At 41.4% G+C, this 14,358-nt stretch overlaps 1 protein-coding gene across 1 annotated transcript in view; it reads left to right on the top strand.

The window, feature by feature from the left end:
- Window positions 1-13,375, top strand: part of LOC310997496 (polypeptide N-acetylgalactosaminyltransferase 10-like) — a gene marked incomplete at both ends in the record, with an annotated part of 76,702 nt that extends 63,327 nt beyond the window's left edge. Inside the window, 5 exons of the mRNA XM_083987206.1 lie at window positions 4,599-4,706; window positions 7,392-7,613; window positions 10,088-10,204; window positions 11,388-11,537; window positions 13,211-13,375. Coding sequence (XP_083843332.1) covers window positions 4,599-4,706; window positions 7,392-7,613; window positions 10,088-10,204; window positions 11,388-11,537; window positions 13,211-13,375 — 762 coding nt within the window. The remainder of the gene's footprint in view (window positions 1-4,598; window positions 4,707-7,391; window positions 7,614-10,087; window positions 10,205-11,387; window positions 11,538-13,210) is intronic.
- Window positions 13,376-14,358: the final 983 nt, after the last annotated feature.

Genomic DNA, 14,358 nt, shown 5'->3' with positions numbered 1-14,358 from the left:
CTCGCAGGGCGCAGAGGAAATCTGACCTTAGACACGCAGAGCTGAGATGACAGGGTGCAGTGGATTCTTTTGTATTGAAGTTTAAGTTATGCAAACTGTTCTCAGCGACAGAGCTATGTACATTTATAAAAAAAAAATATATATTTTCAAAGTAAAAGTTTATTAACAGTTGGTTGGAGAAGGTTTTCTACAGGCATGTATTTCTCTATCATTCAGAATTCCCGATGCTGACATAAAACCTTCCCCTTAATAATTAACACTTGTTAAAATAATGCCAGCATGATAATGCATCAATGGGCTGCTGCTTGTTTCCATGACAACACAATCAAACAGTCTGTTCCGGCCAAGAAAAACAATGTCACTGCTTTCTCTTTACCTTTATGTATGAGATTAAAACATAAGAAAAGCACAAGGTCGTAGGTCACTGCTTTTCTGAATTACTGAGAATGGATGAGACTGCGACAGCCCTTTCTAAACTTTATCCTTGAAACTTTCGCTGCCGTAGATGTGTTCACAAGGTTAGATATGACGTGTATGTAGATGAGCTACTGTATAGGGTGAACTGAGTCTGCACATTTATGTGTGTACACCCCCAGATTGAGGATGAGTCATCAAAGAATATTAAACAGGGAGAGAAGATTTTAATGTAAGAATAATATAAATACACTGTCCTACACATATTTTGCATATAACAATTATTTTAATATCAGGGACACAGGATTAGAGCTGAGGCATTTTATTCACTGCATTTAGTACGGTAACTAATAAAGAAATTATTGCTCTTTACATTTTGAACAGGTCAGTGTGTTTTGGACAAATAAAATTCAACATATTACATGTCCACCTGTAAAAAAAAATAAGTAAAGTCCATAGGTCTTCTGGGCAGCAGGTTATTATAGTGGGCATATTTACGTACGGTTATGTTTTGGTGAAAAATGACATTCAGTGGGCATAGTAATTATGACAGGAACAGAGGGAAAAGTGTGAGGATGTGGTGTAAAGAGAGACAGCCAGGCATCTGGCATCTGGCATAGAAGAGTCAGGCTGCATCTGACAGCTCAGTGTGACGTAGGCTACGGCCGACGGCCTTTATTGGAGGCAGGCTTTTATCACAGGGAGGCTTTTATTTCTAAATTGTTTATTTTTACACATTAGCGACCAAGCTCATCGTTCATTAGCTCATCTTCATCTTCCTCACGTGCTGTTCTCCTCGCTGCACTGTCGGACTTTGGTCTCTGTGTCCGATGTGCACGCTGTAACGCTTCACTCCCATTCAAGTCCATCAGAGCATTTTCACATACACACAGCATTTTTGTGCGCACGTATAGTTATACTATTTCGTGGCCACAAATAAGTATTTTGTGCGCACATTATATCTATATTGTGGCCACGATTTTTTTTTTTTTGTCCATGTCATTTCTCGGGCTCCGTAGGTCTGCCCATAAATGCGCTATTTCAGGAGACACTTCTGAAGGTTTGTTGTAGTTTGTTTGTCCCTGGGATCTGAGGAAAATAAAATACTTGTAACTTGTAACTCTCAAAAAAGTTTGTTGAGGTTGGACAACATATTTTTTATTTTTCTCAGATCCTGGGGACAAACAAACTGAACACAAAATCGAAGCGCTAACTTTAGAGCTTTAAGTTTACTTTACATTGATTGTTGTTCATTATTCTACTGAAAGCACATGACCAGGACCTCTGAAAATATGCTGGTTCACAGAACTACTGTACATGTGCTAATGTTTTATTCAGACACCAATAGAAACAACTCCAGTTTTTGTTGCACTCTAAATCAGTTCTGGATTTTCTCTTGCAGCAATATGATTTATTCATCAGCTGGAGTGAATTCTGTTGTTCTGTAGTTCCTTACTATCAGCTGAGCCGTGTACCGTCATGTGTTGTGAGCCGTTTCACCGGTGCTGAAGCTTTTCTCCATGTGCAATCGACCAGGGAGACTGTTGTTGTTCTGTGGTGACAGTGATGTCAACACTGGGTCAGGTGGACCTGCTGGTCATGGCTGGGTGGTTTAATAGCACAGTGCTGGCTGGCTGCTGCTTGAAATTATCCCTATGTTGCAAGTTGCTGTGGAACAATAAGTAAACTCAATCCAAGTGACCACAACCATCACTTGCAGTCATGAGCTTTGGGTAGCGACCAGAATAGTAAGCTAACTCAACAGGGTGGATGAGGGTGGGAAAGCCCCGACCACAGCTGCAAGCAAGCTGAGATGGTTCATTAGGAAGCCTACTGGGACATCCAACTGGGAGGAGGCCTCAAGGTAGATCCAAATATGCAGGAGATCATATATTCCCCAGGTAGAAAGGTAGATGTATCTTGCTGATTTTAGCTCAACGGTACACTCTTGACCTTGAAATGAGCAGTTGAGAAAACACTATCCACTAATGCAATAAACATTTTTAATAAGACTAACACCAGTGTTTAATTCATCATAAGAATAATTAGCAGTCCAGCTTCTTCGCTTGTTGCAGTAAGGTTGATGCTAATTGGCTTTCAGAGATTGAAAGATTTACTTTTTTCTGTGTCAGTTTGTCAGTGCAAACATTTAAATACAGAAACACAATGCTGTAATGATCCTAAATTAGGACATATTTAATTGAGATGGGAACATTTGTGTCTCACAGTAAAAATAAATAAAGAAGATTTTTAAAAAAAGACAGCAATTTTTTCAGCATTGCAGGTGATACAGAAAACGGTCCATGGTCAAAATCAGCAAACATATATAATCCTTTGTGAGCATGAAATGTGTGATATGCCAATATAGTGTCATTGATGGAAATGCTTGATCCTCTGGGGAAAACAAATCTGCTTAAATTGAAGGCAATCTGTTTATTGGATTATACAATAGAATGTGTCGAACCTTTGGTCTCAGAGTCATATAAGACAAAAGTTTAGAAGACAGTTATTATTGCTTGATGCTTTCACACTGACCCAAACGGGACCAAATTTAGTACGATCTAAATTTAGTGTGCACTAACACTGCAGGTGTGAAAACACCCTTAGAGTCTTCTTTCCACTTTCCAGAGAGCCACGATAGAGCCACGTCACAACGTCTCCATGTCTTCATGTCTTGATCCTGATGTAGGCAGTTCCTCATTCTACACCAGCCAAGTAACCGAGTGTTACAGTAGTGCCTAACTGGAACTGGTTTCAGTTCTTTGTCTGTCTAAAATAGAGAAACTGATAACAACTTTGGCATTTGGTCCAAACGAGCCCCAGAACTACCTTGGTGGAAAAGCGGTGTCAGCCTGGTCTTTGGAAAGCAAATTTCTGTATCATTCAAAGGTTGAAAGACCTCAATCCTTTTTATACAGCCTCTCCTTTTCCACTGGCATCAAGTCCCCTATGAAGTTGCTGCATATGTAATAGACTATTATGCACCTGGACTTCATTATTAGGGGGGTTCAGTGCAGCAGTGAATACAGTCGGCATATGATTATATGTTCACGCCTGTTAAGTGCACTGCAGTCAACTTGAAGTCAGATGGATGTGAGGTCGACCGTGGCCTCTATTCCTCTGTTCAGCTCTATGTCCTCCACCATGAAGTCACATGTAAAACATTTATATTTCATGTTCCATTATTTCAGTCCACGTTTCTAAACTCCCCACAGCTTCAACCTGCCTCCAACCTTCAAACAGCATACATCCTATTTACATATTAAAGGCCTTTACACTGTGTAGAAACAATTTGGAAGAGCGCTGCGTCTCTGCGTCCATACTCTCCTTGTTTGTTGTCATGTAAATCCTGCCTTTCATTCCTCCAAGTTTCATTTTGCTATTGTCTTGAAAACAAAACCCCCTTTTTCCGTCTCATCTGCCGTCTCTAGGTTTTTCTTTTCTTCTCTGTCCTCTTCATCATCTCCCTTTCTTTCTCATGGTTTATTTCCAGCTTTGCCAGCCAAGAAAAAGAATCATCACAGTTGTTATTCATTATAGTTGGAGGATTAAAACGAGGAGCCACTGCTGGATGCCTCTGTTACGAGCGATAGACAAGTGAAAGGAGCGGAAATGTGGCAAATTGCTGTAAAGGAAGGTTTATTTTTGTTTAAGACAAGCGCATTAGGGTGCTTAAAACATATTAAAGCCTCATCCTACAATGTCAAAAAACATTCAAAGAGACTGCATGCCCTCTTTTCCTGAAAAGTTACAGCACTCGGCAGTTTTTGCAGCTGTCATTTTGCTTATGCTTCTCTAATAACAACAAAGTTAAAATACTTCTATAACACACAACCCGGCTGTGTCTCTTATTTGACCTTGGTGCTCAGGTGAAGTCAGGTCGCCATTATATCATCATTTGTTTTTCGTGCCTCCTCTTCTTCCTCCGCTGCCCTGCCAATCTCATCTTTATTGCCGCTCGTCCTGCACTCACTCCTCTCTCCTTTTAGTCTCCCAGGATTTATAAGTCTGTTAAACCCACTGTACTTCATGCCTCTCTCTTCTGAGCTGTCCTGCCTCCTTGATCATCCCCCTCACTTCACCTTCCTTTACCTTTCCACAGTTTTCTGTCTTTGGAGCTTAATATGAACAACACTTCAGAATACAAGTGCTTTCTAACTCTCTTGATCCGTGTGTGCCTGTAGGTGTGGATGTGTGGTGGTCGGATGGAGGACATCCCCTGCTCCAGGGTAGGACACATCTATAGGAAGTACGTCCCCTACAAGGTCCCTGGTGGGATCAGCTTGGCAAAGGTAATTCTTCACATTGTGCGCCTCCACGGTTCATGATGAAATACAATGCAGCAGATCAGTGACAGATTTTCTGTAACAGTCTGATACAAGCCTTCAGTGGTGTCATATCAACCTCCAACAAACCCAAGGCCAAGTCATATTACAACAAGCCTGATGAAGCCCACAGGGCGAAACGCATTGCTGCTGTTTTTAACAATAAATTAATTGAATGTACCCCATTGTGTGCGGTGGAACCTTCTTTTCTTTTTCAATGTAGGTAGGACCTATAGTATCAGTGTGATTGATTACAGGGCTAATCAAAGGGCAGTGTGGCTGTTCAAAGGTCAGTCCAATCTCGGCCTTTGTTTATATGTTAGGTTACATGGCACCATGATTGTATTACCTGTTCAACGTCACCTTGAGAGCCACCAAAAAACCTTATAACCTACAAATGGAAGACAAACAGGACTCTTTCCCCTTTGATAGAGCACAAGCATAGACAATATATATAAAGACGGACAAGGCCTCCGTGATGATACTGAGGGAGGGGGATTTGGACTTGAGAGTGGGCTGGTAGTTAAGTCTATGTTTACCACAATTTTATGGATCAATTAATTCATGTTTTAAGATGAGAGTATGTATTTACTATCAGCTGGTTAGTTGTAGTGTCCCTTTAATGAAAGCTTTTTAATAAGCTAAGCTATGAATATCCTTTTGGAGTCAGTATCAGCTCATATTAAAGCTGGGGGCTGGTTTTCATCATGTCTGTTGTCTGTTGTCAGGTGTTGTTTAAATCAAAGCATTTTGACAGCAACAATAAGTCCATTTATGTTTAGTATAGTCACTCTCACATTCTGTAGTTCCTCCTTCTGGTTTCCTGGTCTCTTGAAAAAGCGCTTCTCATTAATTCCTCTTGATTAAACAAACAACACATGAGGGAAAATCCAATTATACTCTTGGTATAAAGGTGATATCTATCTATCTTTAATTGTATTAGTATTCGCCATTGTTCACACACACACACACACACACACACGTGCACGCGCGTGCGCACACACTATCACACACGTAAGGCTCTTCAGCATCTAAATGAGTTAAATTTGGTTTTCAAAAACAACATGTTTGGCTTCGTGTTGCACTGAAATTTTGGTTTGATGTGAAACCAAATGTATTTCAGCACAGGAAATATTCAGGAGTCGGGAAAAGTCATTTCATGCAGATACACACACCCACACACCCACACACCCGCAGCACAGACACTGTAAAAACAACATCTGCGTCCCTCAACTTGGCCAAACAGTGAAAATGAACTAAAATCAGTGTAACTGAATACATTAACTCACAAGATGGAATAAATAAGCTTTCTAATTAAGCTCAAGAACACTAATAAACACACAGACACACACTGACCACATACACACCCATTGCCTGAGTGTGAGAGCATGCCTTTTAGTGGCTTCTTTACTAAGTAGTCTCCACTTTCACTTCCTTGCATGAAAGCACTTTACAGTCCGCTTAGCATCTACTCACAAAAGACCACCAGATGAGAAGTGGCCGTGAGCAGTGTGTCTACTATCTACAACTCCTAGCCTTTGCAGGTGCTCCTGTGAAGAATGAGCTTAAGTTTCTTTGTTCCCCCAAAGCACCTACACAGAGAGGGAAATTGTCTAAAAGCACTAAATCATCCAGGGTGTAGCTGAGCGCCATTCATTATGTATGCCTCTGCCGCAGCCTGAAACTTGGCTCCGTTTGACTCAGTATGCAACTGGAAGGCACTGGCCTTTGTTTTGTCCTTTTTTTTTTTTTTTTTTTTTTTTTAATTCAGACCAACTTTAAACTGGACCTCAGTGGAATGCTGATAGCCCTGAATCAGCTGAACCTGCAGATGAAGCTGAACATTTACATCAGAACATTTACTAAAAAAAATGACCTCAGTGGGGGTTCTCTTCACAGGTTAAACGTCTTTATTTGCTAACATTTTATCTGCTGCTGCTTGACTACAGCTGGCTCAAAGTGAATGTCAACAGGGGAAATGTTTTTACAAATGCAGCAAAGTTGCAACTGTTGTTTCCCCCCCCCTGTCCTGAGACAGAATCAGGAAATAGATGCCACCGTCAGGGCAAACAGGGGGCAACCACCATTCTGACATCCCACCAGTCTGACATAGGCCTCTAATTGTCTAAATGGCAACACTCAATTTACTATCAAAAGTCCCGTCATTCAGACAATTTTTGCCTGCCTTTCCGACAATTCCTTCAATAGCGTATTTTTTACACCAAAAGATTTTGCACTGGTTGAGCTTAGGCAGTGAAGAAAGGAGTTGGTTAAGTTTAGTAAAAAGAGCAGGTAGTGGCTAGACAGGCAGATTAGTCCCTGTCTGCGCTCTGCTGCGTAGATACGAACAACCATGTGGGTATTCGTCTATCAGCATGTCTTAAAGAAGGGAGTCATTTCCTTAGTATGTTGAAAGCCTTCTCGGAATGGTGGGACGTTCGCATGTCGGAATAGCGGTATGTCGGAATGGTGGGATGTCAGAATGACAGCATGTAACCAGGGCAAACTTCCTCCTGAGACAGATCAACAACAAAACCAGCAGAATGGAGTGGATATTTGTGAGAGGCTCATCTGTGAGACGCTAACCTTGTGTTAGCCAAACACTAATATTATCCTACTACAAACTTGACTCACTTTGATTGTGATTTTTAGAATTTAAAGCGTGTGGCCGAGGTTTGGATGGACGAATACGCAGAATACGTCTACCAGCGCCGGCCCGAGTATCGCCACCTGTCGGCGGGCGACATGACGTCGCAGAAGGAGCTCAGGAACCGGCTCAATTGCAAGAGCTTCAAGTGGTTCATGAGCGATGTGGCCTGGGATCTGCCCAAACACTACCCACCAGTGGAGCCCCCTGCTGCTGCATGGGGAGAGGTACATTTACGAAAGCACTTTAGTGAATGTGTTGGAATTCAATTCAATGTAGATTAGATTGGATTCATATGTTACACAGAAAAGATTTGACACAGGTTAGTAAATGTGTTACCTGAAATTGCAACAACAATGATGCAACTGAAGTACAAACTTCCACCTAATTAACGGCTCAGATTGATCCTGAAAGTTTGTTACTTCTCTGGTTTCATAACATCATCAGTCAATCTGAATTCATTCACTCAGCAAATTTCATCATCTCCGACATGTATTGCAAATGCTCTAATGCACACCTGACAGACAAGTGCGTGGGAGAACGAAGCCGTCTGATAATAAGCTAATGAACTCCCACCTGCTGTCAGCACTAATATGTTCACTTAAAGTTTGTTTGTGGCGAATGGAGGTCGTCTGCTTTCCTATTATTTCAGATCCAAAGAAATAACTGAGGCAGAAATAAGAGGGAAACATTTTCTGAGAAAAGGAGAAATAAAAATGAATAAAGATTGTCCCCTAGCTGAGAGCAAAGTTGAAAAAAAAAATATTATTTGAAAATGTCAGCAGTTTCTTCAGCAGCTTTTACTTTGCAAAACTTTTTTAATGCCTAAAGGCTCCTTCCCCAACTAACTCAGTCCAACTGAGGTGGATGGAGCGTCATCCCTTAAGCTGAAAACAGTTTCTGCTCTGAAATTATCTCTAATGCCTGCCACACACATAAAGATAATCGGGCTGATTTTGCCCCGATTTTCCCCCTTCCGACCACGGACAGACACCGCCCGATTATCTTAAGGTCTTAAGATTATCTTATAAGATTCTCTTGTAGTGTGTGGTGTGTTAAGAGTCAAAATTCCCCCGACAATCGGCTCGGAAAACGTTCGGCGCCGATAATCGTAAGTATTAAACATGTTCAATATTTACGATTATCGGGGCCGACTTCGGTGGCCGTTTCAATCAAAAGTCATCTTGTGTGTGGAGAGCCGGTGTTGTGCGGAGAAGCGCCTGCTTGCCGAGCTCTGCATGCTGCTCGCGGCAACAAGCCACTTCTCCACACAGCACCGGCAACCTCACAGAGAGCCACAGTGCAGCCCTGAGCCCTGGCATTACATGAGGTTCACACAGACATTCACGCACACGGGAGGTTTCCTGATAGCTGATAGCAAAGACAGTAGCGCTCGTAGCCGGCAACAGCTGGCAATACAGCAGCCATGTTTAAACGATCATGTGACCGCCGCTCACAGCCCGTCATGTGACAGCGTACGGCTCCCTATTGGACAGCCGCTTGACTGCTCGGCGTCCGGAGCCACAGACACACACAGATGGGATCGTTGTAAAGGCTGAAGTGTCCCGCTTTCATTAAAAAAAAAATTACGTCGCTCTCATTGTCCAATCCGGAAATAGACCCGAAAGAGTAGCTACAACGACACCCCTGGTATCGCTGCTGATGCCGGATTGTTTTCTGACCAGAGGGTCAAGATTCTGAAAAATCTTAATGTGTGTGGTGTGCTGTGTTTGGAATATCGCAGCACACCACACACAATACGATCAAAACTGTTCAATCACAGATTTTTTATCTTCATGTGTGGGGTCTCTCACAGATAATAAATCGGTTGAGATTTATAAAATCTTTATGTGTGTGGCAGGCTTAAGCTGCACAATCGGTGCACTGGATACAAAGGTGACCACCAAAACACCATATACTGTTGGAGCCTATGAGATCCTATTAATTCTTGTGGATTATTTGGAAATGCTAAGGATAATGATAATAATGATGACTATTCAGGATAGACAGTCAATTGTAGATAAACTATTTTTTATTATAATAGTTTTTTCCAGTCAGGCCATCCTCCTCCTGTGATTAGGGAGTGAGAACAGCTTGTTTCTTGGGGTCTGTTTTTTTGGTGTTGGAGGAGTGAGGCAAGTGAGGAGTGAAACAGTTTCTCGACCGCTAAATAAGATTTATTTATTTTGCTCGTTGTTTGAAGTCAACCTGGAGATCATTTTTGTTTATGTAAATAAATTCCAAACCTATTGTTGAAACTGTCTCTCTGCAAGTGCTTATTTTTTAGTGAGTCTTAGACCTCCTCCTCACAAACTACTCTGATGTTTTTGACCTTTTTTGGAACACAAGAGTAGCCATAATAAGTCGAAAAACTTCACGGAAGATATACAATATATATATTGTTTATTTTACTACAGGCGTTCGTTCTTCACTTAAAAAAAAAAAAAGCAAAGAGCCTGAGCACCAAGCTGGAGATGGCGATAACAAAATTCCCAGTGATGCCGACAGACAAGAATCAGTGATGAAACATGTTTGCAATAACAACATGTTTTTTTTTCCTTCTCCTCCTCTAAACCTGTAAACTACCTGGGCCAAATCTGCCTCTGGGCTCTGATGTGAGTACAAACAGCAAGCTGGACTTCTCCACTCTCTGCACATGCATTTATGTGTGTGTATCTCTGTATGTGTGTGTGTGTTGTAGATACGAAACATGGGCAGTGACATGTGCATGGAGATCAAACACTTTGTGTCAGGGAGTCCTGTCCGTCTAGAGAACTGTGTGAAGGGCCGGGGTGAGGTGGGCTGGAGTCATGGACAGGTGAGCGGTCATTCTTTCTCTAGTCTTTCTCTGAAGAGCTTAGAATAAACAATTTGTCTGACCTGCTCATTGAAAAGCCAGTTCGCTTTGTTCAGTAGTTCCAATCCAGTGGCTCTAGAGTGAAATATTCCAATAAATATTATTTGTACTGTCTGACATTTGAAACTGATATTTACAGCCCCCAAAAACCCAGTAATTATACTCTGACTCCTCACAGTTGTCCCTTAATTTCATGGGAGACAAACGAATGACCAAATTCCCATTAGCTCCAGATGTACTTTGATTTTAATAAGATGTGATGTACACGCTAATGTTCTCGAGCTAATACACACGTGAAACAATGTTAGTTTATTATTATAAGAGGAGCTAAGCAGGATTTCTCCCGTGGCTATGCTACATTTTTACCTTAATTAAAAAGCTCCGGAGTAATTGTGAAAGTTAACTACATGACTTGTGACTTGTTACGAGTGAGAACGGAGGGTCTCCACCTGGCGTCTCATGGCTGAAAACCAACCATGCAACATCAGTGTAGTACTCGGTCGCGGCCCCGGTGTCCCAGCTCTCGTCTCTGCACACCGTGACACAGACGCGCTCCGTAACCCGTAATCTTTTGTTTATGACGGTTAAGACTACACAAACACACAAGTCGTAACTTCGTATATGTTATGTAACGTTATCACCCGCTCCGTTTATTGTTTTTTCACCGGCTTCATTGTAAACAAATGCACATGGGCGAGAGGAGTGTAACCAAAAAAGCGGAAAAGCGAGCGGACTTGCATAGTATAGAATTTAAATCTGTCATTTGGAATTGATGTTAGTTGTTAGGTGCCAAACATGCAAGCTTTTCACAAGCAAGATAAAAATAATGTGATGCTACAAACATACTAAATGTTTAATATGAAATGGCAGTGACAGTGATTTATTTAATGGAAACGGTAAATAATGTACATGTGTTCTTGGCGCCATCCAATTTACCAACAAGTTACCTGTTTAACTTCTTTCTTGTCTATTCAGCCAACAACTCTGCATCTTCAGGAAATATGTAGTAATTCATAAACAATAATTTATTTAGTGCAAAACTAAAAGTTTGGAGACTTAGAAACGACAGAATCGTGGATAACAGTATGGGAGACATTTCAGAAAAATCGATGGGAGGACAGAAACAGTGTGATGTTCTCTGCAGGTGTTGACGTTTGGCTGGAGGGAGGATATTCGAGTTGGCGACCCCATGCACACAAGGAAGGTTTGCTTTGACGCAGTCTCCCACAACAGCCCCGTCACCCTGTACGACTGTCACGGCATGAAGGGGAACCAGCTGTGGCGCTACAGGAAGGTACGTTGGGGGGTCGGGGGTTGGAGTTACACTACTTGCAGAAAGTGATACTGTTGAGTTTTTTTTCTTGTATCGTCTTCTCTGTGTTCCCATTGCTGTTGTGGTTTCTTTGGTCAGCTAATCATCATTTGGTAAACATAAAACATAAAACATGTACTTACACAGCTTCTGTCTTTTGGTGTCAAGGTTTTTTGTTTTGTTTTTGTTAGTTTTTTTTGTATACTGTATGTGATTCTGTGCTACTATATGTATGGATCAAAATGCATCAAATGGCCATGTCAGGTGAAAGGTATTTTAAAGGTTCCACATTGTATAAAATGAGATTTCCAAGTCATTTTAATTATTAAGCAGTTATTAATACTGTGAAAGTACGAAAGACTCAGTCAACAGACTACTGAAATGCACACAGCCTGTATTCAGAAACCGAGCTTTATAATCAACCGTTAAGACTTGTGTAATTTTGTGATGTCACAACATAGCAGTCATCAAGCCCAAACCCACCTGGACACACCTGACCCCCTAAGAGAGGTGTATTTTCTTTTCTTTTTTGAGTACCTTATCAAGTGTATCTTTGTTACTGTATTTTATAACCACAGGATGAAACTTTCCTGTGTTTATGAATAGTGTGGAAAAAAAACATTCGAACGTTTAAGCTGAAGAGCACTGATTTGTTATAGATTCTTTATAAATCTGATGTCACAGTGTCCAAGCATGATGACTGAATAGAAGATTTAAAAAAATCCTCACAACACCTGGCTTCTCTTGACTACATTAGCAAAGAAAGGCCAATAGGTTACCCAAAGATGCTTCTTTATTCGCCAGCAGAGAAAAACCTTAATGAACCACGTATTTATTTATTTACGAAACTGAACATGAAGGACCTTTTTATCATGCTCTTTATCTTTTCATGGAGTGCTCTTCATAAAAAGATGCTTTCTGCTGTGCGAAGTTAGGTGGGTTTTGTTTGGTGAGCTGCTCTGAGCATGGCTTATGAAGAGCAAGCAATCGTATTGATTTAGTTTCTTTTCTTTTCTTTGTTTTGTTTGTTTTTGAATTACAGTGACATACACCGTAGAGGCTGTGGACCTGACACAGATTAGAAATTGGTGTCCAGCAGGTTTCCTTCAAAAAAAAAGCTGAACAGGGAGTGATGAAACAGCATGGAACAACTGAGACCCAGATAAACAAAATTACAGTATTTTCATACACAAGGATTAATAAACAAAACATTTTTTTTAGGTGAATATTTGACTCATAAATAGATCATATTGCATTTGAAACATGTCGCCATTTACTGGTACAGCAACCATTGAGTTTCAGCCAATGTATCAGGAGGATGCCAGTACGAATAATACGAACCAGCTTTTTGGGAAACAAAGGGACAGACAGCAGTTAACCCGGCGTCACAAATGGATATCCAATAGAAGATGGAATTGCCCTTTTAAAAGACTTATTAAAAATTTTATTTTTTAATTCAGTTTGCAAATTCATTATTTATTTCTGTTTTTCAAAATGCATTTTGGTGTAAATTTGGTTATTCATTTGGGAATTCATTAGTGTATTTTCTAAATGGTGATTTAAATGACTGTTTTAAAGTTGCGTTTTCAAATCCTTTTTGAAATTCCTCTTTTTAATTAATGTGTCCGCTGTGGTCCTCCATATCCTTCCTCCAGGATAAGAGTCTGTACCACCCGGTCAGCAACAGCTGCATCGACAGCAGCCCGAACGAGCGGCGGGTCTTCATGAGCACATGTGACCCGTCCTCCCCCGGCCAGCAGTGGCTGTTTGAGAGGACAAACGCCACCGTGCTGGAGCACTTCAACGGGGGCGCCAACTGAGGGCACTCAGCAGTGAGATCAGAAGTCTTCCAAAGAAAGAGGTCAAGGAATAATGGCCACCTTTGTTCAGGTGAGTGGCACAATCACTTACATCTACATGATTTTAACCAAAATGCTCATGATTTGTTGAATTTTGACCCAATACTGGATCGAGTCTGAATGACAGGTCGTTTAGCGTCTGCTTGCCACAAAATGACATGCACCAGAGTTTCAACTTAAAACATGCCCCATCCCTTTACCCATTTTTTGATTCGCTGTGAGTTAGGGGGCGGAGTCTGACCCTGCCAAGATGGCAATGGAGAAGCAGCTCACTCTGAGCTTCAGAAACCTGTTAAAGACAGCACAGACACACCCATCTTTATTGAAAGTTTAAATAATATTTATCCACAACTCAGATTATTCTGCAACACCGTACGGTTCACACAGATGTCCGAAACCATTTCTCATCATGTGGGATCTGTTGACTCTGAGGAAAAATTTGATGAGTTTGATCACCTAAAATACCAAAAGTTGTAAAAACTTCTACAACTCAGCCTGTTGTTTTTTCCAAACAGTTCGATGTCTGAGCCGCCACCAGCTGGTAATCTGGCCTTGTTTCCACTGTTGCGCAGATGAGACTGGAAGCTACAAATGAACAACACGCTGCTTTAGAAACCTTCCCCATGGTGGAGCAGTGATCCAGGCTGAGAGCTCCGAGTGCTGGTCAGACCACACACACACAGCCAACATCCAGAATCCAATCATACAGCATGAGCTCGTGATGAGGAAGGAGGTAAAAGAGAGACGCGCTCGCCCGAGCATGAACGCCACCCATAGCTGATCTATTCTCTCCTGACAGTTCACTGACTTAAGAATACCATTGATTGCCTGTGTTCTCTCTCTGCAGGGCAGGAAAACACAATGAAACCAAGTGTCCTGTGGAAATCCGACAAAAACTCTTCTTTGGCCCTCAAGGATTTACAAGAGAAACATTTGGGAAGACG

The sequence above is a fragment of the Trachurus trachurus genome, assembly GCF_905171665.1.
Source record: "Trachurus trachurus genome assembly, chromosome: 14".
NCBI classification, from domain to species: Eukaryota; Metazoa; Chordata; class Actinopteri; order Carangiformes; family Carangidae; genus Trachurus; species Trachurus trachurus.
This window is presented reverse-complemented; position numbering and strand designations above follow the sequence as displayed.